The 26,592-nt window shown below is 55.1% G+C and overlaps 2 protein-coding genes across 3 annotated transcripts in view; one reads left to right on the top strand and one right to left on the bottom strand.

Moving 5' to 3' along the window:
- Positions 1-326: 326 nt before the first annotated feature.
- Positions 327-4,470, top strand: LDHD (lactate dehydrogenase D). The gene is made up of 11 exons (XM_024735460.1): positions 327-425; positions 936-1,048; positions 1,296-1,437; positions 1,656-1,797; positions 1,932-2,091; positions 2,338-2,537; positions 2,632-2,760; positions 2,846-2,973; positions 3,437-3,527; positions 3,607-3,718; positions 3,807-4,470. The coding sequence occupies exons 1-11, from the start codon at positions 354-356 to the stop codon at positions 3,970-3,972; spliced, it is 1,455 nt and encodes a 484-aa protein (XP_024591228.1). The 5' UTR covers positions 327-353; the 3' UTR covers positions 3,973-4,470.
- A 3,153-nt stretch (positions 4,471-7,623) lies between these two features.
- ZNRF1 (zinc and ring finger 1) overlaps positions 7,624-26,592 on the bottom strand; it is a 100,443-nt gene continuing 81,474 nt past the window's right edge. The window contains exons 2-5 of one of the 2 annotated variants that reach the window (XM_024735670.1): positions 21,260-21,355; positions 11,476-11,581; positions 9,879-9,970; positions 7,624-8,279 (exon numbers count right to left, since the gene is read on the bottom strand). In XM_024735670.1, coding sequence (XP_024591438.1) covers positions 9,913-9,970; positions 11,476-11,581; positions 21,260-21,355 — 260 coding nt within the window. In that variant the 3' untranslated portion in view covers positions 7,624-8,279; positions 9,879-9,912. Of the gene's footprint in view, positions 8,280-8,299; positions 8,627-9,878; positions 9,971-11,475; positions 11,582-21,259; positions 21,356-26,592 lie in introns of those variants that run through there. The other variant, XM_024735671.1, reaches the window with a different exon arrangement.

The raw sequence follows: 26,592 nt of genomic DNA, 5'->3' as shown, positions 1-26,592 counted from the left end.
CCTAACCCCCAAGAGCCTCCCTGTGCTTTACTCCTCATAGTCCCAATCAAGGCCTACCCTAACTGTGACACCGGAGCTGGGATTTGCAGGGTGAGAAAGATCAAGGGTGTGTCCCAAGCCCCTGAACCTTGCTGGAGCTCTGGGTATTCGGACCACAAGAAGCCACTGCATAGTCTTAAGCCAGGAAGTGGCGGCTGTTCTGTTTCCCTTTGTGCTCAGTAAGCCTCACCTCTCCTTTAAGAAGTACTGACTCAGCGAGGGCTGGCAGGGCCACCTTAAGGACGTGCCACCTTAAGCAGCCCTGCCCCCAGCACAACCAATAGGCTGGGGTGGTCACTGGCTGTTGCCCAGCTATGGCCAGCCTGCTCCGGGCTGCAACTTGGGGGATGTGCCCCTGGAGGGGCTACTGCTCCAGGGGGACGCAGGTAGGTGGGAGGAGAGGAGCCCCTTAGAGGGTGGGGGGCCCCCGATGCTGAGTTCCGGCCAGACTCTGTGCTGCCCCAGCACCAGGAGACCTTGAGCAGAGGCTCGCTGGCCTCACCCCAGGTCAAATGTGGGTGTCCAGTGCGCTGGGCCGAAGCCCTCAGAGCTGCCATGAGTGGGGCTTGGGGGTGTCAACTGAAAGATTTGTGGACTCTAGGGCACCTCTTTGAGGCCCCGGAATACACACACATTTTGAAAGAATGCCTGGGAGGCAAGGAGCTGGGTTCTAGGCCAGGCCCTGTCCTGGACTTGCTGGCCTCTTTTCCTCATCTGTAAAATGGGAAGAAATCCCCAGAAGGGCTCCAAGAGCCCTCCGAGCCCCCGGCCGAAGCGGGGTAGGGGTGTGGGTGCCTCTGTTCACAGGCAATGGAACCCCCACTACCACCCCTCCCACTGGCCAGGTGGCCCCAGGTATCTTTGAGTGACCCTGCCAATGTGTTTCTCCCCTGCAGGGTGAACTCAGCGAGGGCTTTGTGGAGGCTTTGAAGGCAGTTGTGGGGAGCCCCCATGTGACTACTGCTGCTGTGGTCCGAGAGCAGCACGGGCACGATGAGTCAATGCACAGGTGGGCTCCGCCACACCCCTGTATCAGAACCCCTGGCTGGGAGTGAGGGTCCTGGGTTATCTTCTGCCCCTCAACCCCCGCCATCTGTTTTTGGGTGCTCTGGCATCCTCCACCTCTCCTCTATGCCCCCAGAAGGGTGTTCTCTGCCCCTCGACCGCTGTGCAGCCTCAGGCCCTGCCATACCTTCAAACTTGATTAGGACCAGAGGGTACCACACACCCCTACATTGCTGAGGGTCTGGTTCCAGGTGCCAACCTCCGGACGCCGTGGTGTGGCCCCAGAATGTGGAGCAGGTCAGCCGGCTGGCAGCCCTGTGCTATGGCCAAGGCGTGCCCATCATCCCATTCGGCTCCGGCACCGGGCTTGAGGGTGGAGTCTGTGCCGTGCAGGTATGTATGGTGGGTGGCCAACTCCCCTGGCCAGGCTCTAGTCCCAACACAATTGTCACACCGGCAGCTGCCTCCTCCACCACACCAGCCTGGCTGGCCAGGTCCAGCCCTCCTTACCTGCCATCCCGGGGCTCTGGTCTGGCTGCTGGGAGGTCGGCCTCGAGCTGGGGTCCTGGCGAAAGATGTAGGTCAGTGACCGCTTGAACGCCCTCCGCCAGGGCGGCGTCTGTGTCAACCTGACCCACATGGACCGAATCCTGGAGCTGAATCCGGAAGACTTCTCTGTGGTGGTGGAGCCCGGCGTCACCCGCAAAGCCCTCAACTCCCACCTGCGCGACAGCGGCCTCTGGTTCCCTGTGGGTAGGCTGGGGCTCCAGGACTTTCCTGGGCCTGGAGAGCTCCCTGGTGGCAGGGGTGTTTCTGGGGCTTGGCGGGACCCCTCTGCCCACGGGCACCCGCCCCAGGCTTCCTTCTGCCTGCCCTCTGCCGTCCAGACCCAGGTGCAGACGCCTCTCTCTGCGGCATGGTGGCCACCGGCGCCTCGGGCACCAACGCTGTGCGCTACGGCACCATGCGCGACAACGTGGTGAACCTGGAAGTGGTGCTGCCGGGAGGGCGGCTGCTTCACACCGCGGGCCCGGGACGTCACTTCCGGTGAGCGCCCTCTATCGGTGGCGACGGGGGCCTCCTGGAGAGGCGGGTCATGAAACTGCCCTGTGGGCCAAAGCTGGTGGTCCGGAGGCTGATTTGGGCTATGCCAGGAAACGGCTGCCTGGGTGGCAGTCTGCACAGAGGCGGGTCAGCCCAGACCTCAGGCTTAGCTCCCCACCTGGCTTCTGGCCAGAAATCCGTCGTCACGTGGCCTGGGCACTCACCTACCTCATGTCCCCGGGGACCCAGGAAGAGCGCAGCTGGCTACAACCTCACTGGGCTGTTTGTGGGCTCCGAGGGGACGCTGGGCCTCATCACGGCCGCCACACTGCGCCTGCACCCTGCCCCTGAGGCCACGGTGGCCGCCACCTGTGCCTTCCCCAGCGTCCAGGCGGCCGTGGACAGCACCGTACACATCCTCCAGGCTGCAGTGCCCGTGGCCCGCATTGGTGAGCCTGGGATTGGACCGTCCAGGTGGGCTCCCCGGAGGAGGCCCCCTTTGAAGGCCACGCGTCACCTCACGTGGCCTCTCCTTGGTCCCAGAGTTCCTGGATGACGTCATGATGGATGCCTGCAACAGGCATAGCAAGCTGAACTGCTGCGTGGCGCCCACGCTCTTCCTTGAGTTCCACGGCTCCGAGCAGGCGCTGGCAGAGCAGGTGCAGCGCACAGGTGTGCTGGGGTGCTGTGGGCGGGGCGGGGCGGGGCCCGGGCTGCCCCAGAGTAGGGCCTGGTGTCAACCCCCCGCCCCCGACAGAGGAGATCATCCGGCACAACGGAGGCTCTCACTTCTCCTGGGCCAAGGAGGCGGAGGACCGCAGCCGGCTCTGGGCAGCGCGGCACAACGCCTGGTACGCTGCCCTGGCGCTGCGGCCGGGCTGCAAGGTGAGCGGGCTGGGGTGGACACGGGAGCCTTTCCTCAGCCTACTGCCCTATTGTCCAGGGCAGCAGGCAGAGGCCCCGGCAGGCAGGACTGCCAAATCCTCGGGAGGGAGCCCCTGCCCCAAGCCAGGCCCTGAGTGCAGAGACCAAGGAGGGGCAGTGTGGACACAGAAGGCAGGCTTCAGGGAGGAAGAGGTGGTGAAGCGGAAGGTGGTAGCCAACAGGAAGGGGAGGCTGGGCTCCAGGTGCTGGGGGGCCTGCACGGTAGCGGGGGTGGGGAGCAGGGTGAGAGCCCTGGGAGCCTAGCCGGGCCAGTCGCCTTGTTGCACAGGGAAACTGAGGCTTAGAGACAGCAGGCACGTTCATGTGAGAGGCCGAGCCCCCTGAGCCCATTCATACCCTTGACCCCTTACCTCCCGGGCAGGCTGGGTGAGGGAGGGAAGCTCACCGGCCTGCCTCGACTCAGGGCTATTCCACCGACGTGTGTGTGCCCATCTCCCGGCTGCCGGAGATCCTGGTGCAGACCAAGGAGGACCTGCAGGCCTCGGGACTCACAGGTTCTGCCTGCCCCATGCGGGGCGCGGTGGGAGGGTGGAGGCGGGGCTGGGGCAGCAGCTGTGTCCTCTGGGCCCCCAGGAACCATCGTTGGGCACGTGGGTGACGGCAATTTCCACTGCATCCTGGTGGTAGACCCGGAGGACCACGAGGAGCTCCTCAGGGTCAAGGCCTTTGCAGAACAGCTGGTCAGGTAAGGGCAAAGCGGGAAGCAGGGTGGGGGAGAGCTGAGGGAAGTAGGAGGGGGCACCTGCTGAGGACCTCTTCCCGCTGCTTCCCAGGCGAGCACTGGCACTCCATGGCACGTGCACAGGGGAACATGGCATCGGTCTGGGCAAGCGGCAGCTGCTGCAGGAGGAGGTGGGCATGGTGGGCATTGAGACCATGCGGCAGCTCAAAGCCACGCTGGACCCCCGAGGCCTCATGAACCCAGGCAAGGTGCTGTGAGGGGCTCGGAGCACCTGGCCCACAAGCCCTCAGAGAGTGGCACCTCCCGTTCCGGAACCTGTTTTCCTGCCATGGAACAGCTCTGTCTTTGCCTAGACCCTGCAGGGGTCTTCGCCAGCCCGCTAGCCCTTTCATCCAAGCCGAGGCCAGAGAGAGGAGGGAGAAGCCTGGTCGGCCGTCTTCTCCCTGGCCCTCTTGCTGGCCTCAGGAGCCTTTGGTCCAGTAAATGGCTCAGGGTCATTCCCGGTGAAGCTGCTTCCTCTCTGCTCGCTTACGCATCCTGTAAGGTGGTGTGGGTCAGTCACCCCAAAGACTAGGACGACCCCCCTCCAGCTTAGCCTCCCCACTGCCAGGGCAGGAGAACAAAGGCTGGGGGCCCCAGCACCCATAGCCCAACTCCATCTGCCTGGTGACAGGAATGCTCCTTTGCTGGTGGGGGAAGGGACCTTCCGCTCCACACTCATAGACCCCCAAAATAAACCTGAACCCCACATGCAGTTGTCTGGAGATAAGCAGGCAGCACCTGTGAATGAACCCCTGTGCCTGCCCGCCCCAACTCCTCCAAGTTCTTTGTCCTTTGGCTGGTGATGTCGTCGTCCCTCATCCCGGGCCTGCCCTCTGACTTGCTGCAGCCTGAGGAGGGGCAGCTGCTCTGCCTCTCAGAGCCCCAGGGCCTAAGGACTTGCCCATGTCCATCATCACTTACCACAGACTGCCCCACTGAGCCCCAACTGTACTCTAGAACATTCTGAACATGTCCTTCAAGTGGCTGCTACCAACCATTGCAAATGGAAGTGATTTTCCTGGTACCACACCTCTCCACAGTGTGATGTATTATACTACCAGCTTTTTTGCCTCAACCTCAGGCTCTGTCCACCCTGGGGCCCACCCTGGGGCCTGCCCCTGCCTCCATCAGGATTCCTGATCAGAGGACCTTGTCCGGGGTACCTGGCAGTTGTTCCCCCTAAGCCCACGAGAGGGCGCCTGACACCTCAGAGCTTAGACACCAGTATCTGCTCGGGGCAGTGGTGCTCAACACTCACCTCTGCAGGGACCTGCAGCTCTCAGCTCTGGGCCCCCCACTTCCCAGGGTCTAGCAGGTGTCTGGAGTCCTGGAAACCGGTCTCTAAGCTCTCCATGCCCCTGCAGGTCCCAGGAGCCTCTAGTGCAGGCCCATCTCCCTCACCCCAAGGCCTTGGCCCTTAGGAAAAGGGCTGGGCGAGGGGAGCCAGGGGCACACTCCATCTCGCCTCACTCCCATTCTCCCAAGCCACCTCTGAGCTCCTTCCCTGCCTCCACTCCCTCCACCCCTCCCCACCTCTCCCCTCAGCTGTTCAGGCAGCCCCTCCGGCTCCTGAGACCAGCTCGATTCTTGGAACCCCTCCTTTCTGCTAACTTGGGGCTGAGCCCTGAGTTCGCTCCTCTGTGACATTTCTGTCCCTTGGATGTGCCAGGGGGTGGTGTGGGGCAAGTCCCATGGGCCCTCCCCCACAAGCACCCAATAAAGCGGACTCGAACCATCTAACCATCAGCCACCAGTGCCCTCCCCTCCACGCAGGCAGCCTGCCACCAGCAGACCCCCGGGGCAGCATTCTGCAGGCGCAGGCTCCTCCCCCACAGGGCAGGGCTTGTCTCTGATGTGCCCCTCAGTGCCTGGCAACTAGTAGGTGTTCAGCAAATGGCCACTTCCCCACAATTCTTTACTAGGAAAAACTCCAAACACGCAGGACAGTTGGAAGAACAAGTACGCTGTTCACGGAAACACTAGCCACTGAAGATTCAACAAGGAATATTTTTGCCTTACTTGCTTCGTGCATGTATCTTTTGGGGAACCATTTGGAATTGAGTTACAAATTTGTTGACATCATTCACCTACATAATTCAGCATCTATTCCCTAGGAATAAGGACCTAAAAACCTCGACACCATTAAATGGCTCCTAGATGACTGGTTTTAGTGAGGTGCCCCTTTCCAGGAAGCCCCCTCCCCTTCACGTGTGCTGGGCCCTTAGCAGAGGGAGTGGGTGGAACCCACCTCCCAGTGCCTGCCAATTCCCTCCCCTCCCGGAAAGGCAGAGTTGAGGAGAGCTGTTGGGATGGAGGATGACAGACACCAGTTCCATCTGGAAAGCCCGGACAACCCCGGTCCTACCCCCGCCCAGGAGCTGGCAGTCTGGGTCTGAATTTGGAGGAGACGGCAACCAGCAGAGGGCTGCAGTGTGCCAGGTGGGAGTGAAGTCGCTGGGGGTGGGATAGGCACCAGCCCCAGGAGCCTGGAATAGCAGCCGGCGTGGGCTCCAGCCCTGCCCCAACCCAGCTCGACCCCTCAGCTCACCCAGGGCGCTGCCAAGGCTGCCGGGCCTAAGCCACCGAGGTGGGCACAGAGGCCTCCTCTGCCTGCAGGCCCAGGGGTCAGGCAAGGAGATCCTCAGGGCCAGCTTTGCTGGAGGAATTAAATATAGAACAGGCAGACATAGTTGCCAGGCAGAAGCAGGAGGTGCTGTGAATAGAACAGTGCTCTTTGCGGTGACAAAGCCACGAGCGAGCCTGCTATGCACGTGCCAGGGGCTTCTGGGCAGATCCTCTGACCCTCACGGTGGCCTCTGAGCTGCGTGACTTTGTTCCCACTTCACGTGTGGGGCATCTGAAGTTCAGATGAAGCCCTTTCCCCAGCGCGGTTCTGCCAGACAGAGAAGCCCCATACAGACAGTTTAGAGCCCAGGTTTTCGCCACCATGGTGACTGCGGGTCCCCGGGGTCACTACCCCACGAGCTCAGACCCACAAACTCCTCTTGAGTATTTCTCTGAAATGCTGAGTGTGCCAGTGCCTTGGCTCAGATTTGCCCACCAGCCTGCAATGCCCTTGTACAGAGCAGGTGCTTCAGCAAGCGTCTGACAGAAGACAACTGCAGAGCCTGGGCCTGGTGGGGTCAGAGCCCATAGAGGCAGCAGCACACAGGAGGCCCGAGAAGGGGCGGAGCAGGCGTCTTCCTCCACAGCTTTCTTCACAGGCTCTGCAGGAGGCTCTGGAATGCCGCTCCGGGAGCCGGTCTGGCACAGGGACAGAGGCGCCAGGTGGGCACTGCTACCTGCTGCCCTGAGCTTCCCACCCAGGCCAAGGTGTGCCAACTCGTGTGAGCCCTGAGTGGCTGGTTCTAGTTCAAGGGCTCTGAGCTGGCTCAGCCCCAAACCAGGGCCTCATTCTGGGCCTCAATGAAGGATGCCCATGAGTCAGCACTGAGATGTGGCCGGAGCAACAGGAAGGGCAGGGTGTGGAATGGGGAGCCAGGGATTGGGCGGGGGGCGGTCTGGGCCAGTGCCTGGAAGAACCCGCATCCTTGCAGCCTCCATCCGCTGCAAGGTCTTTGCCCTGCAGATCTTTCCAGAAGAGTTCTGTCACGACCACTCCACAGCTGATGGCAGATAGATTCCACGAAGCTTGAATGGGTCATAAAGCTGCAGGACTCCGGCCTGACCTGCCACGTTCCCTCACCCGGGTGTGACTGCTGAGAACCACATCACACACCTGTAGCCCCGATGCTAGCCTTGAAGGAAGGCTAAGGAGGTAGGCAAGGGAGCAGGGGACAGACCGTCAACGCCCATTTCTTGATTGTGTAACAATACTTGATTAAAATGAAGTCACACAGTGCATCTTTTATTAGACATTATTTTAATACCATATCAAAACACCTTGACTAATGAAGAAAGCCTTTTCCCCCAGCTTTGAACGTATTTTTAAACATTTTATAAGGTTTTTTTTTTGTATTTTAAAATATAAATACAGAAACCTATCTTGCAGGGGCTGATGCCACATGTGAACATCAATGGCTAGAATGTTCTCAAACAGAATGCCTGAAAACAGGGGTAGCTGTACATATCCCTTTAACAAGTCTTTGTTTGTCTAGGTTTTCTGGAAAAAAAAAAAATCCACAAGGGTCTAAGAAAAACGTTCAGGCATTTTTGCAGGACACTTGTGATTGTTAAATCCTCTGAACTGACCAGAACCAGGAGGGAAGAGGGGAGGAGAAATGGAAAGGATGGGGGGAGAAGGTCCTCAGGGGGTTGGTTTTTGGCAATGAAGTCAAGATATCAGGGTCCCAAGGGGAGAAAAGTGCAAAACCAAGCCAGAAAATTGGGGAAAAAAACCAACCAAACAACAACAACAAAAAAAACCAAGGCAGAGCGGTTGATGGAGAGACCGCCGGGTGCCGGGCACGGGAGGGCTGTGAGCTCTGCTCTGCGAGTGGCGAGAACCCGGCTCTGGTCGTTTTGTCACTGAGCGGGTTCTGGCCGGGCAGCAGACGGCAATCTGTAAACATCACGAGGGAAAACACCAGTCGACACTAGACATTTTTTTTTTATAATTTTTTTTTTTTTTTTTTTTTTGTAAACACTTTAGAGACAGACCCACAACGCCTTTCAAAGGTGAAAAAGAAAATGCCCTTTCCCTCCTGAGATGAGGATGAGGGGAAGGATATTGGGTGATTCTTTCTTCTCTCAAACTCGCTCTCATTCAATCTGGTGTCCTCAGGGAGAAAGGGAGAACCATTCTCTGGAAGTCAGTGCAGGAGGGGTGCCCTGTTCCCACTGGTGTCCCCAGCTCAGCTCTGCCCCAGTGTCCGAAGCCTCCTCTCAGGAACGGGGGCCTGGCTGTCCCTGTGGGGACCGTAAGATGTAAGTCGTGCTCCATCAGGCCCGAGGCCAGCCGCGTGCATCCCGCTGAGGCCGGGCAGGGGCACCTGTGGTTCCGGTCTGGGGGCCCCGAAGCCAAATATCATGCCGGGAATTTGGACTTGCAGCCAGCACCAAGCTCCATTCCCTCTGCCTCACTCTTCCCCTCGCCTTTTCTTCACCCCACGTCCTCAGTTTTTGAGGTGAAGGTAAAAAGGGCAAATGTCCCTGAATAGTTTGACATCATCAGCTGTTCTGGGAGTTTACTTGGGATAAATAAAATAAACCTAACAAAGAACAAAAGAAAACAAAAAACGAGAGAAAGAGGGAGAGGGAGAGAGAGAGGAGAGAGAGCGCAGAAGAGGCCCCCAAACCCTTGGATTCACGTGAGATGAGGTGGGTTTTGGTTTCTCATTTGGCAGAAAACAGAAGAGTGCCAGCCCAGAACTTGGGAGGGACAGCTAGGATGGGGACAGGAGAGAATGGTCAGCAGTAAAGCAGGGCGCCTGCGGGAGAAACGGGTTGGACGACGGTGACAGGGGAGCACATGTGCGCATCTCGGGAGGAAGCTGGTTGTGCTTGTCTGCTGTGCAAACAGGGGCTTGGGTGGCGGGGCCCCAGGTCTGGCCTGGAGGCCTCAGATTCATCTGGAAGGGGGTGAGGGCGGTGGGTGCAGGCAAGAAGAACCAGCCAAGAGCTGACTGCCGACAAGCGCTGCAGGGAACGAGGCGCCGTCCCACACTCGGTCTTGTCCAATGAGTGTGCTGTCCACGTGGGGATGCAAGCGAGATTCTCCCATCCCCAAAGAAGCAGCAGAGACACCCACGCCGCCGAGGGGCAAGGACCTGCCCTGGCCCCCCAGCAAGCACGAGGCACAGCTGGGGTGCAAAGCAGCATCCTGTCCCAGGGCTTGTGCTGCTTCTCCTGCCCAGCACTTTCCAAGGGACCTTCCTGAACCTTCCTCGGGGAGGTTCGCCCCAGACACGGGGAACATGAGGGGCCTTCCCCCAACTCACCTTCCTCTACCTAGCAGGTTCTTCCTCGCAACGTGTGAGTCTGGACTCTCATCCTTCCCAGGAACCCTCCCCACCTCACGGAACCCCTGCTGCTGAGATGCTCCCCTCACCCCCGACCCCTCTTGGCAGGGGAGGGCGGGGCGCGGGGTGCCGTGAGGGCAGCTCAGCCCCCCTCTCTGCCTCCAGGCCCCAGAGCGACGCGACCCCAACCACGGGCTCACCTTTGAGAGGAGTCAGCAAGCGAGCCCAGCAGGGTCAGTCCGCGGGGTGTTCTGGACAAGATCTGTTCACTTCAAACCATGAGTCTATGCAACTGAGGGGAGACGGCAAGGGAGACACATCACTGGCTGGCCAGGCCGCTCCCTGGGGGCTAGCTCCAAGGGTCGGGTCTCTGGGCGGGGAATGCCTGACGCTCACCTGCGGGGACCCCACATACCCACTGTCTGCTAGCAGAAGGGAGGACACCCAGGGGGGACCTGGTGCAGCCGGAGCCCCGGTGCAGTGCGTATGGACTTGGGGTGGACCTAGGCGCTGCAGGATGCAGGAAGTGTGCCCTCGAGAGGGACAAGGCCTCAGAGGCATGGAGCCCAGGAGGACGGCAACAGCTACGGGTCAGAGGGTGAGAGTGGGGGGCTGCACAGGGCAGCCAGTCAACTATCTCCAAGGCTTAAAGGGGAAAGAAGTGGGAACAAAGCCCTGGCAGGCTGGTCACCGCCCTGAGCAAGCCCTCTCCTGAGCCACAGGAGCTGCCGGAGGCTCCCTCCCTGGTCTCCCTCTCAAGAGGCCCCCAAGCTCTACCTGGCTTGGCTGGCTGTGGTGGGCAGCCAGCATCTAGTCCTCCTTCCTGGAGAAGGTGGGCCAGGGGAGGACTGGCCCTGTGGCTTGGTGACATTGCTCTGGAGAGCCAGACAAGAGGCCAGCAGGGAAATCCTGGTCTCTAGTGTTTACAGAAAGCACTGTCTGAACAGAGAGGGAACAGAAATTGGCCCAAGACAGCTTTCTGTAAAACATCTGGGTATTTTCAAAACAGGAACCAGACAGATCATTTGCATAAGTCTCTCCCAGAGCTGAAGATTCCCTTCTTCTGGCTCTGGTCAATGCTTCCCTGGGACACTGGAGCGCTGGGTGCTGCGCCCAGGCCAAGACCCCCTCCCCTTAGGCCTCACTTGCGCCTTTCTGACACCAGCCACATCCACGTGCTGCCCCGTGGCCAGTGGCCCCGTGAGTCAGGCTTTGTAAAAGCCTGTGTGTCCGGAAGCAGCTCTGGGGCTCCAGGGGCTGAGAACAGGTGGAGGCCACGGGCAGCACAGAGCGTCCTCCTATCCTGGGTAAGGAGGTGTCTTCTTTCCAGTTGGAAACAAGAATGAGGCTCATGCTGGAGCCTGAGGGCGAATCTCAGTCCTGCTAATTATAGCCGCTCGCAGCACTGGGGCCCACAGGTAGTGGCTATTCCTGCCTGCTGGGCCTCTGGGGAGGAGGGGCGGGGCCAGGGCAGCCAGCACACCCCTCCGTGCTGACCACCCCCCCAACACCAGACCAGGGTCTGCACACGGGAGCAGAGGGGCTCACAGAGATGGACGGGGGCTCAACCTTCCAGGGGGCAGGGGCTCCACAGGCCTCCCCGTCGGGCCCGCCACCCAGGCTCTGCGCTCAGCACATCCAGAACTCCCCACCTGCTGACCTCTGCCTCGACTCCACTCAGAGTGCTGGGGGACGGGGTGGCTAGTGACAGTCTGCCCTTCTCTCCCCCCACCCACAGGGAAGGGGCCCTCTGGGGTCTGGGGTGCAGCTAAGCTGGCCCTGCCGGCCCTCTCGTACCTTTTGTGATAAATGCACAGGCAGGGCAGCCTGGCTATCGTGTCCCCCTGAAGCAGCTCCTCCAGGCAGATCACACACTCACCCGCATCTTTAGTCAGCACGTCATCTGCAAAGGGGGGACAGAGGAGAGCGGGGGGTCAGTCACCAGCAGGCAGGGATCTAGGAGCTGCTTGGGACTGCGTGGGTCACCTGGGTCAGCGAAAGCCCAAGAGAGACCTTGACGTAAAGGTCCTCACTGTGGACACAAGACACGCAAACCACACGCTAACTACCTGAAGACAAAATGGGATTAATCACCAAGTAAGCGGCCCAGGCAATGAAGGATGAAAAAGGCTTGGAGAGGAGGACACATGCTGCAGAGGCAGCACGAGACAGAATGGTTCCCTGAACAGACTTTCCCCCTAAACATACACACAGACCAGGTGCACTGGATTTCTGGTTTGGAAAAAATGGTGATGAGGAGAGTGGTACGAGGCAAGGGTGAAGGGAAGAAACGGGTACCACAGCAAATACGCGTACATGTGTGCCCACGGCAGCATTATTCACAAGAGCCAAAGGTGGGGACAACCCAAAGGTCCGCCAGCGGATGAATGGAGAAATGAACCGCGTGGACCCACACAACGGCGTATCCCCTCAGCCAGGAAAGGGGTGGAGAGCTGATGCCTGCTGCAACGTGGGTGCACCTCGAAAACACGGTGCCAAGTGGAAAGAGCCAGATGCAAAAGGCCACCTGCTTTCTGATCCCGTTTATGTGAAATGTCCAGAGGAGGCCAATTCAGAGACAAAAAAGTAGGTCGGGGCTGGGGGCAGGGGGCACTAGGGAGTGACTGCTTAATGAGTAAGCGATTTTCCTTTGTTTTTCTTGTGGTAACGTGAGATCTCTTAACATGAGATCTACCCTCTTCATAAAAATGTTAAGAGTACAGTCTACTGTTGTATGGAAGCCCCATACCTGAAACTTTCTGCCAGTTGAATAGCAATTGCCTGTTTCCCTCTCCCCTGTCAACACTTCTACTCTCTGGTTCTATGGGGTTGACTGCTTTAGATCCTTCGTGTAAGTGGAATCATGCAAGGAGTTCCTTCTGGGATGATGAAATGTTTGGAACTAGACAGAGATGGTGGTTGCACAACATTGTAAATGTCCCAAATGCCACTACACTGTACACATAAAAATGGTTACTTGTATGTTATACACATTTTAACTCAGTTAAATATTTAAAAAAGACACCCCACACCCCACCAGAAAAGAATGAATGGAAGGAAGCTGCTGCCCACCACAGCCCCAAGCGAAGCCGTGACCAGGACAGCCCGAGCACAACAGAGGGCCGAGCCAGCATCCCCTACGACATTTCTATGACATTCTGGGCACTGGCGACTCAGTGAATAAGCCACGGTTTCAGGATTCAAGAAACTCATAGCCTAGCAGGGGCGGTTGAACAAGAAGACGGAAATGAACAGCACAGGAATTCCTGGAAGTCTTAACGACACACACAGATCCAGATGTGAGAAGTACGGGAGATGCCCAATCGGGGTGGGGACTGTTCAGGGAGGGCTATTCCAGGCAAAGGGGACAGCATCTGTGCACCTGGCAAGGCAGGATGTTTGCTGTGGTAGGTTCAGAGTCCTGGGGCCGTGGAGGGGGGGTAGGTGAGACCCACTTCCTGAGGATGGACTTGTGTTCTGCTGTGCTACCTGGCCTTTATCTGGGTCACTGAAGGGCCTTGGAGACGCACCGATCACATCTAGTCTCCTGAAACTACTGGAAATGACTGGAAGAGCCCACAGATGGGGAGCCTGCTATGGAGGCTAATGCCGTGGTGCGAGAGATGAACTCAAGGCCAGCACCAGCAATGGGGGAAGGTGGATGGCATGAATTGGGGCAGCTGGGCAAACGGGGGGCAGGGGAGGGGAGCGCACACTTGTCAGAGCGAGAGGGAGCCAGGAGGAGGCCCAGCTTGGGAAGTAATGATGAGCTCAGAGCTGGGTGGCAGGCGCTGACCGGGCGTCTCCCCCAGGACGCGCTAATGGAAACCTGATGGAGTCCATTCAAGTCCAGATCTGGGGTTTAGAGGAGAGATGTGGGCAACAGGGGTAGATGTGGGATAAAGAGCTTAGACAAATCTCAAGAAGGCAGACGACTGAACCCAGGTGAATTCTAATATTTGAAAGGCAGGTGAGAGAGGTGAAGTCAGCAAAAGGTTACCCAGAAGTTCTCAAAACCATAGGAGAAATACCCTGAGAACAGGTTCTGGATGTAAAGAAAGCAAAGCCTGAACAGGGCAACTCCCCACTTCTGAAAGATTTTAACTGATCGTGAACACTGCCAATGATACACACTGAGATTTCACGTGTGTTCAGTGAGCCTCAGGATCTTACAAGCCGGGCAGGGTACACGGTGTTATTCCTGTTTTGCAAAAGGGGACACTGCAGCCAGAGAATCAGACACCTTGCCAAAGTCAGAGGGCTCATGAATGGGGCAGGGCCAGGGACCCTCTGTGGGGCTGCCCTCCACCACTGCGGTTTCTTTGTGCCCTCTGATAACTTTAGTGGAAGCGGAAACATCTGGGGCCCATAAAATGAGGATTCTTCATGGCCTAGAAGGATATGGTGACTCAGAGCCCCCCATCAGGAACCCCAAGGAAAACAACTAAGATAGAGTCAACTCAATACTTAAGTCCTTATGCACAAGAGCTGGGAGAGAAGTCACTTTCAGCTTCCAGGCCACCAGGACAGCCTGTGGTCATGTTCTCTGTTAAGATCTGCCTAACCCAAAGCCCCAAAGCCCACCTGAAAGGGAGACGTGGAGGGAAAAGCAGACAGCACACAGTCGGTCTGCCACTGGAGTGTAACCTCAGACTCCAAACGTGGCAAGTGGCACATCTGTAAAAGGGTATGATCCCATTTTTAAAAAAGCACTAGATACCATACACATTTCAATATTTGTGTGTGTGGAAGCACAGGAAAAAGTCTGGAGGGAAACACACACTTTAATAGTAGTGGAGGAAAGGAGGATTAGAAGAAAAATATTTTTATATATTTTTGAATTGTTTGAACAGGCATTACTTTTATAATTAACAACCCCCAATAAAGAAACAGACTAGTGTTTTCATTTCACTCTGAAATGTATCAAAAGGATAATAGGGATTGGTGGGTGGAGAGACATGTGATAGAGCAAGTACAGTATAATGCACACTCTAGGTGGGGGGTATTTTGGTTTTTACTGCAAAACTCTCAACTTTGCTGTACGTTTGACATTTTTCATAATAAAATACTAGGAGGAAAAAACTCCAATAAAGACGGGAGGAAAAACAGACCAGCTCTGAGAAGGCAGTCACTGCAGACCTTCTTGGGCATTTATTCCTACTCTCTTTGTCTCCGGCATCTCATCTGTAAAGTGAGGATCTGGGATACAGCCCCTTTTCCGTGCTTCCCTCCTCACTTATGGATGATTTCCTTGGGAACACAGCAATATTACTGATTCCGAATCAGCATCCCCTTCTGATTGGTGAGTCAGCTGGGAGCCCAGGGGCAAGTCAGAATTCCCTCAGTCCCAAACAGTTTTCTGCATGAGCTGCGCTCTGTCTGTCCTGTCAGGTCCAGGCTGGGATAGGGGGCGGGAGCCAGGCAAGGGGATGAGACCTGGGGCTTGCTTCTTCAGCAGGACTGGACTGGACTCTCCTCTCTTTTCTCGCTAGGTATCACTAGGCGAAGGGGAAGGAGAAAGAGGCACGAGGGCGGTTCATCTTCTTATCAAGGACTCAGACTTGAGCACATGGAGGCTAGACACTAGACTTTTCTTACGAACAGTCGATCGCCACCACACAACCCATTACAGAGCATCTTCATGCACAGTGCTTAGCAGCCAGCCTGGGTCTGCAGCACGGATAGGAAGAACTAAACCGCACAGCTGCCTGCCAGGCTGGCACAGTGGGGAGCACATTTCACCAGCACCCAGAGCCCTGGCTGCAAAAGGCTGCCTGAGGGGTCCTGGGATGAAGAGGAGCCAGGGCTGGGACCACCCTGAGAGCATGGGTCAGCAGGGAGTGCTCACACCCAGTGCAGTGCCCAGGGAGCGACATCTCCCAACACCGGAAGGCAGGAGCCCAAATCCAGCCACAGGCCTGAGTGGGTTGGGTAAAACTTCCCGTCCCAATCCCTGGGCTCTAGGAGTGAGCAGCCCCCAGGTGTCCCTGGGCGCCTAGCAGGCGAGGGGAAACGGCTGAAGCTGAAGCCTGGCTATCACCCAGATCCTACGAGGCTTCCGCACTCTTGTGATGGGAGCCTGCTGTCTGCTGTCGGAGGATCTTGAAGTCTGAAGCTGGGTCACAAGTTAAGGCCACTCTGCAGATGGACCCAAACGCCCCCGGGCACCCGAGGTCCCTAGAGGAGGGGGGCTCAACCGATGCTGGCTGATGAGAACACAGAACCAAGCTGTGCTTTCTTCCTTTTTCTTACTGCCTCTCAAGCACCCACAGCCGCCAGCTGCCCGACACCGTGTGCAAAGCCAACGGCCCTGCCCACGGGGGAGTGCGGAAGTGTGCCTGGCCTGAGGGATGGTGCTGACGGTGCCAATGCCTGGCCCTCTAGCCAGCCCAGAGTGGCGGGCGATGCTCTCTGTGACAGCACTGCGGTGGGAGGTGATGGCACACTTCTGCCCCCTCCCTGACAGCTGCTGTTTATCTGAGAAAAGTGATCGAGGAGGAGGAGAAAAAGGAGCCCCTCACTTCTTTGGGGCCAGCTGTATGCCACAAATGTCGCACACACATCTCAGTGAATCCTAAAGACCCTGGGGGTAGGGGGTCTGTGCTTCAGCTCAGGCAGCTGGTAAGTGGCCATGACTCCCACGCCAAGTTCCTTCCACTTGGCCACCCTGCCTCCTTTCCTTAAAAGACCAGGCGGTAAAGTCTCTTCCTTGCAGCTGGAAACCACCACCCATCTCACAGACAGCTTCAGATCTTTCTCTTTGGTGGAGGAACCTGGGTGCTCAGCATGAACAGGCCAGGCTGAGGGAGCTGTACTGCTGCCCTGCAGAGCACTGGCTTGACGTCCCCCAAGGGGACCCGCAGAGCTGCCGGCGGCATGGAGGGAAGGCTGGTGTGGTGCAGCTGAGCAGTGCCGTACAGAACCCACTTCCCCTGCTGCCTGATGGCAGTCACGGTCCTGGGAGGAAGGAAGGTGGGAGCCAGAGGGAGAGTCCCCAGCAAATGACTCAGAAACAAAGGCTCCACCGCCAGCCTCATTTCCAGCCTAGGTGTGGAAGAGCCCAGGCTTGTAGACCCTTCGGCATGTGCAGAGCTGCTGGCCCAGCCTCCTGGGGGACAGGAAGGGGCAGTGCTACCACTGCCAGGCGTCGCCAGCTCCCTTCTTGGGAAATCTCCAGGCAAAGGGGAGACTTTGAGTAGAGAGTTCCCCTACCAGCAGTGTCGTCTCCACCGCAACCCACAGACTGTGAGGCACGACCCAATTGTTCTGGATCCAATTGTTCTGATGAGATGGGCTGCGATCACGACAAGCGGAGCGGCTCCGCAGGGCTTCATGTTTACAGAGGCTGCCCTGTGACCCCATTCAGTCCTCTCTCCTCCGGTCTCCCTTCCACCCACTCCTCATTCACCCAGCGGCCTGCCGGGAGTCCTCCTCCCTTCCCTCCTGCAGGAAGAGCGCCCAGAAAGACACCTCCAGACAGACACCTCGCAGCCAGACTCAGCTGCTGCTAGGCATCGAACAATAGCTCCTGGCAGTGCCCCACTGGGCTGGGCACACTCCCCGGCCAGAACCTGGCTCCCCAAGGCCCAAGAAAAGGCACTGCCATCCCAACCACAGGATCGCTGAGAGCAGAGACACAGGCCAAACAAGCACTATTTACACAGGTCTGCTGGCTGGGGCTAAACTAGCAGGAGGCATTTCTGCTTTGGGGGGAGCCAGATTCCCTTTCCTTTAAAGAAATCTTGCGTGACATTTATCATTTCAAGAGCCCTGAAGTTGGGGGCAATGACTGTCAGTAGAGAGGAGGGATGGATGGTCAGGACCTAAGAAGCAGGGCATGGGTCTGCGCCCCAGAAGAAAGTGAGGGGGAGAGGAACTTTTGAAGCTGCTTTGACAGCCATCAAGCTCTCTTAATACTGCTGGAAAATGGACCTGCCACACGCCAGACTCTCCCAGAGCCAAGGACCCCTGGCTGGTCCTGGAACCAGGGTCTCCTCGGCTTTCAATGGACAATCAGTCATCTGTCACGACCCCCCTCCACTCCAGTACTGTGACTCTCTTCTGTTCATAGCAGAATCAGGCCCCTCATCTTGAGGCTCGTTTTGCTGGCTGACCAGTATGATGGTCAAAACCTGAGTGCATGTTCTTGAGAATGCAAGTTCCCCCAGTCTCAGAACCACAAACAGATACTGGAAAGAAAGAGAAATTACAAGGCCCAATCAAGCTGACCACATTTACCTGCAGAAAGGGGTCCCGGTCCCCCCAGCTCTCTCTCATCTTTGAGGGGTCCTGGGTTCAGAGCTGCCCACTGAAGAGAACAGAGGATAGAAGATTCTGCGCTTTGCAGTACAGCTCCCTTCCCTACCCCTCCGAATGGGTCACCAGGACTCACAAACCAGGTGCCTGCCAAGAAGCACCAGTTACTGGCCTTCACATTTCTCTTGAGCACTGGGTAAACCAGTTAAACTAGTCTTGCCTTTCCAAAACTGGCTTTTTTTTTAAATCTGTCAGGTGGCTACTGGAGGCCTTCCAACCCAAGGCTCAGGCTAACCCTCATAATAAGAAAAATACTACTTTCTATCTGTCTCATTTTGGAGGTTTCTACTCCCCCCCCCCATTTGGTGGTTAACTAAATTTCATCTTATATAACCGCTATAAATTTCCTAAAAATTTCCCCAATTGGTGCCAGCAGCTACAGGAAGGGGGTGTGTGTGTGTGTGTGTGTGTGTGTGTGTGTGTGTGTGTGTAGATGGGAGTGACCAGGAATTCCAGTGAATCTTCACAAGAATATAGCACTTCTTAATCCACTAAGAAAGTCTCAGATTCTCCCCTTTCCAGAAAGATTCTGGGAGTTCTACACCTCACAAATGCTTTAAGTCTCTTCACTTTTTTCTTTTTTGGTAGAAGAGAGAAAGCAAAGCTGGGGAGCTCAGGATAAGAAATCATTGGTAAAATACGTTACTGGCAAAACCAAAATAAATACCTAGAGGTCCGACCGGGGACTTCGGCCTAAGGCCCCGAAAGGCCTGTGCCTTATCTGAACTAAAACAGGCCCTAGACCAGCCCGGAGACTCACACTCCATATACAAACCCCAAGTGACAAATGCCTTTCTCTTATCTGGAAAGGTTAGGTGTCTTTAGAAAAGACAAAGACTGAATGTGAGGAATCCAGCTGTGACGGAGGGGCCAGGCCACTGTTTCTGAAGCACTTTCCTTACCTTAAGACAAATTCCACGGATGGGACCAGGAACAACATGCCTTTCTTTGCCTCAGGTGGTAAAGGACTGGTTTTTGCAAAAGAGACCGTCCAGTTTAAAGCTTCTACTTTACACTCACACACTCTCTCTCTCTCACACACACACACACACACACACACACACACACACACACACACACCCTCAAAGAGGTAGCTTTTCAATGAGAGGAAGGAAGAAGTGAGAAGAGACCAAGAACAGCCATGGTTATGCCTCAGACTGGTTGGCCAACCTCTGCTTCCTCTAAGGGGACTCCGACTCTGAGTGTGGCTTCTGCAGGCGACCTGTGCTCGGGCTGGGCTGTCAGGACTGCTCTCCAGGGCTGCCTCTCTTTGGAGGCAAAGAGGAAAGGCAAGGAGGACACCGATGGTGGCACTGGCACATATGTGCTCACATGGAAGAGGCGCTGCAGGTATCCCAGGCAGTTCTCCGGGAGAGAAGCTCATGCCCTCACCTCCCCCACTGTCCAAGCCGGGCATGTGGGTCCTCCTTACAGAGTGGCCCCAAGAGCGCTCTGCTCTCCACAGCTGCCCTGCAAAGTTCTCCCTCATGACGCCAAGAGCCCAGGCCTGTCGGGTGAGCCCACTCTGAGGCTGCTTTGTGTTCTCATGACAACAAGGCAGTGTCCACAGAGAACTCTGCCCAGCGCCCCACGGGACAAAAAGCAGCCTTCACGGGGGTGCTGCGCACGTGGGAAATAAGTGAACACGGTTTCTGAGGCCACGGCGGGGGAGGGCTGTCAGCCGCGGGAGAAGACTCAGTCATCTCCCTCCCTGGTCCCAGGCAGAGACAAGGAACAAAGTGGAGCTGAGCATCTTCAACGAGCCTGACGGGGAGCCCAGAGCTCGAGGGACGAGACTCAGAGACTCAGCATCAGTCAGTCCCCAGGGATGGGACAGGCTGTCCCCTGGGGAGAACGGGGGCTCCCTGGACAACCAGGGAGGAGAGGAAAGGGAAGGACACCTGGGCTCAGAGATGCCAAAGGTCACCAGACCACGTGTATCTGAGACAAAGGGTAACCGGCCAGCCAGCTCACGTCCAGAATCTGTTGGCAGTGCAAGAAAAGAGATCAGAGAATAGCAGGACGTGTCTTCAGGAGAATCAAGTAGATCAGATTCGTCAGATTAATTTCACAGGAACAATCTGGAATTATCTGGCCTACACAGGTGGGGCTGAGGAGGCAGGAGCCCAAGGAAGGTCTGTAAGGAGAGTCAACCTGGGAAACTTTCATGGACAGGATGGGGGTCAGGTGATGTGGGCCCACCTCCTGCCCAGTCCTGGGGCCCTGAGAAATCTCAGCGCTGTTTTCCTAAGCATCGCCGTGACTCTAACCTACAAGGCAGGCCGGGGTTGGGGTCAGGTCGGGCACACCCCTCTCAGATCCAGTGCCCATTCTCGTAGAAGACACAGTTCTCTGAGGAACATGGTTTGAAGACCAAACTAAGCGCGTAAGGATGGAAAGCCCAAGAGTCACTGGCAGTACAGGGTGCAAGGAACTCAAGAGCAGACGGTCCACTTCAGACAAGGATGAAAAGAACCCAGGGATGGCCTTGCATCTCTCGGGGCGGCTGTAACTTCCTGAGCACTGACCATGTGTCAGGCTCCGGACTGAAAGCTTTTATGTGTAATATCTCACTTTATTCTGACAAAAATCCTATGAACCCTGTACTGAAATCCCCATTTTAGGGACCAGAAAACCAAGGCTCTGTAAACTGAGCACTTGTTCAAGACCGCACAGCCAGTAAGTGGCCAAGGCAGGCTCTGAACCCAGAACAGTTGGGCTCCAAGCCTCCCCCAAAGTAAACCAGGCAGGTGCTGACCCTCGTTCTGTCCACAGAGGTGCCGTGGCAGGGGGGTTTCACTGAGTCCCCCGTTGTACTCACTGCTCAGCCCCGTGGCCGCCTCCAAGGCAGGAAGCAGCACAGCCTCGGGGCAGCGATGAGGTGGCAGGTCAGCATTCTCAATCCCCAAAGGGGTCCACAAATCACACCTACTCTACTGTGGAGAGTCAGGCTGAAGCACTGTGTGCAAGGCACAGCCCAGACTCCCTTCCCCACAGCGGGCTGGTGCTCCTGCTGGGCCCTCTGCTGTCAGCTGTGTGACCAAGGCCTGTCTCCCGACCGGAGGGGCAAGGAACTAAGTGGGTGGAAGAAAGGCCAGGGCTAACTGGCCACCCAAGGGACTTCCAGACCCCGTCCCTATGCCTTCCTCCCTGCTCCACTCCTCTTGCCGGAAGGCGGGGTGGACATGCTGCCCAGAGCCACGGAGGCTGCAAAGACCCTTGCTCAGAGTTCCCCCCACACCTCCCGCCCCAGCTAAGCTCTTACCGTTGTAGGAGAGGCGAGGTTTGCTCAGACACATTATAAAGTGCATTTCCATCTCGTCGGAAGCCACAGACTTAGAGCAAATGGGGCACTTGAAACCTGAAAAAGAGGAAATAGAATGAAATGGTTCTTTCCAAACCAAACATATCCATCATAAATGTGGAAACTCTTAGGTGACTCTGGCCATTGTGGGGTCAGTCTAGATACATCCTACCGCCTACTTCTTCATTAAAGGCAGGCAACATGTTGTTTTCTGATTACAGCCTCCAATTCCCATTTTTTCACTGGGGCTCACCCTTGTCATGCCCCTTGCTGAAGTTTATCAGAAGTCACTGACAGCTGATTTGAGTTTTATTTTCTTTCAGACCCTTTCCCCTTTCCCAAGGGGGTCCAGTGGGCAACGGGGACAGGGAGGCATCGATCGAATCAAGGCAACCAAATAATCTGTCTTTGAATAATAAGAGTTTAATTTAACACCCTTGCGCCTCCCAGCCCTCAAACCACTTGGCTGGGTCACCTGTGGAAGGAATCCCTATAGTCCTGGGCGCCTCCATCCCTCATCCAGAGCACCTTTCCTCCCGTGGCTCAGGCAGCTGTCCTCCGAGAGTGTGCGAGCCCCAGGCGGCCCTCCAGAGCGCTCCCAGATGCCACACATGCCTTGGCCATATGCCACCAGGAGTAACAGCTGTTTCACAACGATAGGCGACAGACCCTGCTGTTTTATTCCCGAGGAAGTTTGCTTGTACACCCAGGGAGTTTCATCGGAACTGTATCAGTATTGGAGACTTTGGTTGAGAATCTTCTGAGCTGAACTCCATTAAGTAAACCTAGTCCTTTGATCTATTTTTTAATAAATTATTTTTTGATCTATTTTTATAGATAAATACAGATCCACTATTTTCAATTTCCCCCATTTTACTTTTATTAAAATTGCTTTCAGGGCTTCCCTGGTGCCGCAGTGGTTGGGAGTCCGCCTGCCGATGCAGGGGACACGGGTTTGTGCCCCGGTCCGGGACGATCCCACATGCCGCGGAGCGGCTGGGCCCATGAGCCATGGCCGCTGAGCCTGCACATAAAAAAATTGCTTTCAAATGGGGAATTCCCTGGCGGTCCAGTGGTTAGGACTGTGTGCTTTCAATGCCGAGGGCCTGGGTTTGACCCCTGCTCGGGGAACTAAGATCCCACAAGCCGCACGTTGCAGCCAAGAAATAAAAAATAAAATAAAAATTACTTTAAAATGGATTACTTCTTTTCCATTCTACCAAAAAGATTGAAAAGTTATCTATTTACTTGTCCACATTGAATTTTAAACATCACAGCTGCTCCCTTTTGTGACCATAATCCCTACTTTCTCAGTCTGGAATTCCTAGGTCAAATACAGCACACTAAAATATTGTTGTGAAGATCAGACTCTTGTATTAATTTGCAGTCAAAATGTCCCACGCACAGTTTCACTGGATGCTGGTAATATCTATCAGCAATATTTACTATGAGGCGAGGGTTCATGTTGACTGTTAGCTGCTCCAGGAGAAGAGGAGTTCACACCTTCACCAGTGTCCTTCCCGAGGGGAGTCGCTCATTCTGTATGGAAAGCCCTCCACTCTGGCAGCTGGTGGTGCTCAGACAGGAAGCAAGCTGGCTCCCACGTTCCCGTGTAGGGCACAAGCACTTTGCTTGAAGTCTTCTCCAAACCCTCCTCTCTTCAGTGACAATGCTCTGTCTGAGCTACAGGACCAGACAGAAAATCCACAGTCCGGTTCACTCCAGGCAATGTGGACCTCAGACTCTGTGGCACCGTTCCCATTCCTCCAACCCCTTTCCTCAAAGAGCTTTAGCATCTAAGTGTCTTGGCTAAAAATTCTTGGAAGTGCTACCATCCCAAGGACTCTGGCCAAGCTTTGAGAAAGGGCTGTATTTTCTGATCTCTGGATGCTTTTGAATCCATTAATGACGAAACCAGAAGACAGAAAAGAAACGTGATGGGGGAGGGTCCATCCCCAGTTTCCTGGCACAGGTGAGTAATGAACTCGAGTCTGGTAGAATGAGGCTGCTCTTCACATCTAACCTAAGTCCCTCTGTACCCCTGAATCTACCCTCATGGCTGTGCCCTGCAAATAAACCAATACTTAAATAACATTCCATAGAATGACCGGCCATTGGGAGATTTGTTCACCCTTTTTTCTGACTCAAAAGACCAAGGTTGGGTCTTCCCTGGCGGTCCAGTGGTTAAGACTCCGCGCTTCCAATGCAAAGGGCACGGGTTCGATCCCTGGTCGGGGAACTGAGATCCCAACATGCTGCGTGGTGTGGCCAAAAAAATAAAAATAAAAATTTGTTAAAAAAATGTTTTAAAAAGACCAAGGTTTTGCAATGCTTTGACTACAGGATGCTTCCACTTTAAACTTGCTAAGTTAGCACGCTGTCTGCGGGCTGAGGGCTCAGGGCTGCAGGCAGGCCAGGATGGACGTGTTCCTGACAGGTCCTCTAACACGATGTCCTGATGCAGCCACTGGGAGGTGGTAAAGTGATTTCTTACTAAAGAAAAGCCCTTCACCTCGTACATGAGTCACTTTTCTGATAACTCAGAACAGAGTCATTGTTGTTGCTACAATAGCATCATTCAAACCCTCACATCCCAACGTGATTCCTTGAGTACAGGAGAGGGGTCGAGTTACGGCTACGGTGCTGGGAAGAAGGCCACCCCACAAGAAGGTCTAGGAAGGAATGTCACCCGATGTTTATGTCCTAGGAAAAAACAAGTTGAGACTCACAGGTTTAGACCAGTCCTCTCACTGTACAGATAAATAAAGAGACCCCAGTGAGGCCATCAGTCAAACAATTTAGGGGCGGAGCTGAGACCACAATCAGATTTCTTAGCTCCCTATCTAAAGTCCTTGCCATTAGGGAAAAGCTGACCGCAGGTGTGATATTGTGATTTATAGTCAGAAGTATATATTTGGTCTTTGTCCGGTTTCTGGCATAGAGCTCCTAAAACCCTTGGAATTCCCTAAGACCAATTATATTTGGTTTTCTGTCATCACTTCCTGAAATAGCTCCAGAGTCAAAGGTGAAAGGATGAAAAGGAGCGTCTTGTTATTCATAACCAGCCCCTTTCAACCACACCAGAGTTTATGTTAATGAGGTGACTTCTGGAAAGCCCTAGTTAACCTAAGGATGGGGGCTGGTTGCCAAGGGAAACAACCATGTGATTAGAGGACTGGAACTTTCAGCCCCACCCTCGACCTGGAGGTTGGATCAATCACCAATGGCCAATGATTGAATCAATCATGCCTATGTAACGGAGCCCCCATAAAACTCCAAAAGGACAGGGTCTGGAGAGCTCCCGGGCCGGTGCACACATGGAGATTTGAGGAGAGTGGTGTGCCTGGAGACAGTGTTGGCCCTGTGCCCTTTCCCCACACCTTGCCCTGTGCTTCTCTCCCCTTGGGCTGTTCCTCAGTTACATCCTTTTATAATAAACCATTGATCTGGTAAGTAAAATGTTTCTCTGAGTTCTGGGAGCCACTCTAGCATATTAAACAAATGTGGGGTGGGGCATGGGAACCTCCAATCAATAGACAGCTGGGCAGAAGCAGAGGTGACAACCCGGACTTGTGATTGGCATCTGAAGTGGGGGCAGTCTTGTGGAACTGAGCCCTTGACCTGTGGGATCTGATGCTATCTCCAGGTAGATGCTATCAGAATTAAGCTAATTGCTTGGTGGTGTTGAGAAACACATCTCGGAACAGGGTTTTAAAAAAGAGGTGGGCTGGGAAATATTATGTCTTGCAGGAAGCACCACTATAGTAGGGAGAGACCTATATTCTAATGAAAGCAGGGTCATTACCACTTGCATCACCTAACTCTGCATATGTGTGTGTGTGTGTGTGTGTGTGTGTGTGTGTGTGTGTGTAAGGCTCAAAAAAATAACTCAGGGTCTGTCATGAGTGGGAAAGACCAAGATAACCGGGCTTTTCCAGCCTCAAGACCTTGGCAAGTTATCTACTCTCCCTGGACCTCAGTTTTTCATCTGAAAAATAGAGACGTTTACCTCCCTTTTGAGGATGAAATGAGATAAGAAACCTGAAAGCACACTATAAAGAAGCTAAACAAATGAACCGTGGTGTCATCATCATCAAGCCCGGCAGTGCTTGACAAGGAGGAAGGAACAGGCTGGAGCAGGGATCTGGGGGGGTGGGCTGAGAGATGGGGGTGACGGACCAGCAGGGCACACTGGCCACAGGTCATGCAAAAGTGTGCTGGGGGTGGCCAGCAGCCGTCACTGCTGGTCGCATCTCTTCAGAGCACAGAGCTTTGGAGCACTGTCGTGGCACTTTCTGTATAGCCGACGTGGCACTGTCCACACTGAGGTCCCTGTCTAACCTCGATGGCACCCACTTGTGTACACGATGATAAATAACCGCTTGCCTTTATGTTGCTGTGGGCAGCCACTGGGCTTTATGTGTCTTCTCGTTCGCCTGAATATGAGGTAGGTACTAACGTTAACTCTATTTTGCAGAAGAGGACACCAAGGTAGGTCACTTGCCCAAGGTAACGCAGCCAGAGCGCCAGAGCTGGCACACAACCAGGAAGTCTGACCACCCAGTGTGCACCATGTTCTCTGGGCTGTGGGACAGGCTGACTGGTACAGAAGGAGGAGACACATGGCAAAAAGGATGTGAGGGCTTCTCTGGTGGCTCAGTGGTTAAGGATCCGCCTGACAATGCAGGGGACACGGGTTCAATCCCTGGTCCAGGAAGATCCCACATGCCGTGGAGCAACTAAGCCCATGCGCCACAACGACTGAGCCTGCGCTCTAGAGCCCACGAGCCACAACTACTGAGCCCATGAGCCACAACTACTGAAGCCCACGAGCCTAGAGCTTGTGCTCCGCAACAAGAGAAGTCACCGCAATGAGAAGCCTGCACACCGCAACGAAGAGTAGCCCCCGCTCGCCGCAACTAGAGAAAGCCCGTGCACAGCAACGAAGCCACAACACAAATTTTTATAAATTTATAAAAATTTATTTTTATAAATAAATTACAAAAAAAAAAAAGAATGCGAAATGCTGCAAAGACACAAGGTAGCACCAAATATTCACCTCAAACCTTCCACATCATCCCAGCAATTTCTCCTGAAGCACCCATGGTCCTGGATAAACTCATAACCTGTAACAAAACTGATAATTTTTTCCCGGGAATTCTGTTAATATGGAAGGACAGAGCTCTGCTTTCCACTCGGGCACTGAGCCTATAGCATTGGTTCTAAGACACTGAGTTTGCAAATTACCTTTTAAATGGAAAATAAAGGGCAAAAGGGAAGAGGGATGGAAAAAT

Source organism: Neophocaena asiaeorientalis, unplaced genomic scaffold (genome assembly GCF_003031525.2).
Source record: "Neophocaena asiaeorientalis asiaeorientalis breed wild unplaced genomic scaffold, Neophocaena_asiaeorientalis_V1.1 scaffold40, whole genome shotgun sequence".
NCBI lineage: Eukaryota > Metazoa > Chordata > Mammalia > Artiodactyla > Phocoenidae > Neophocaena > Neophocaena asiaeorientalis.
Note: the sequence above shows the minus strand (reverse complement) of the source record. Positions and strands in the feature narration are given on the sequence as shown.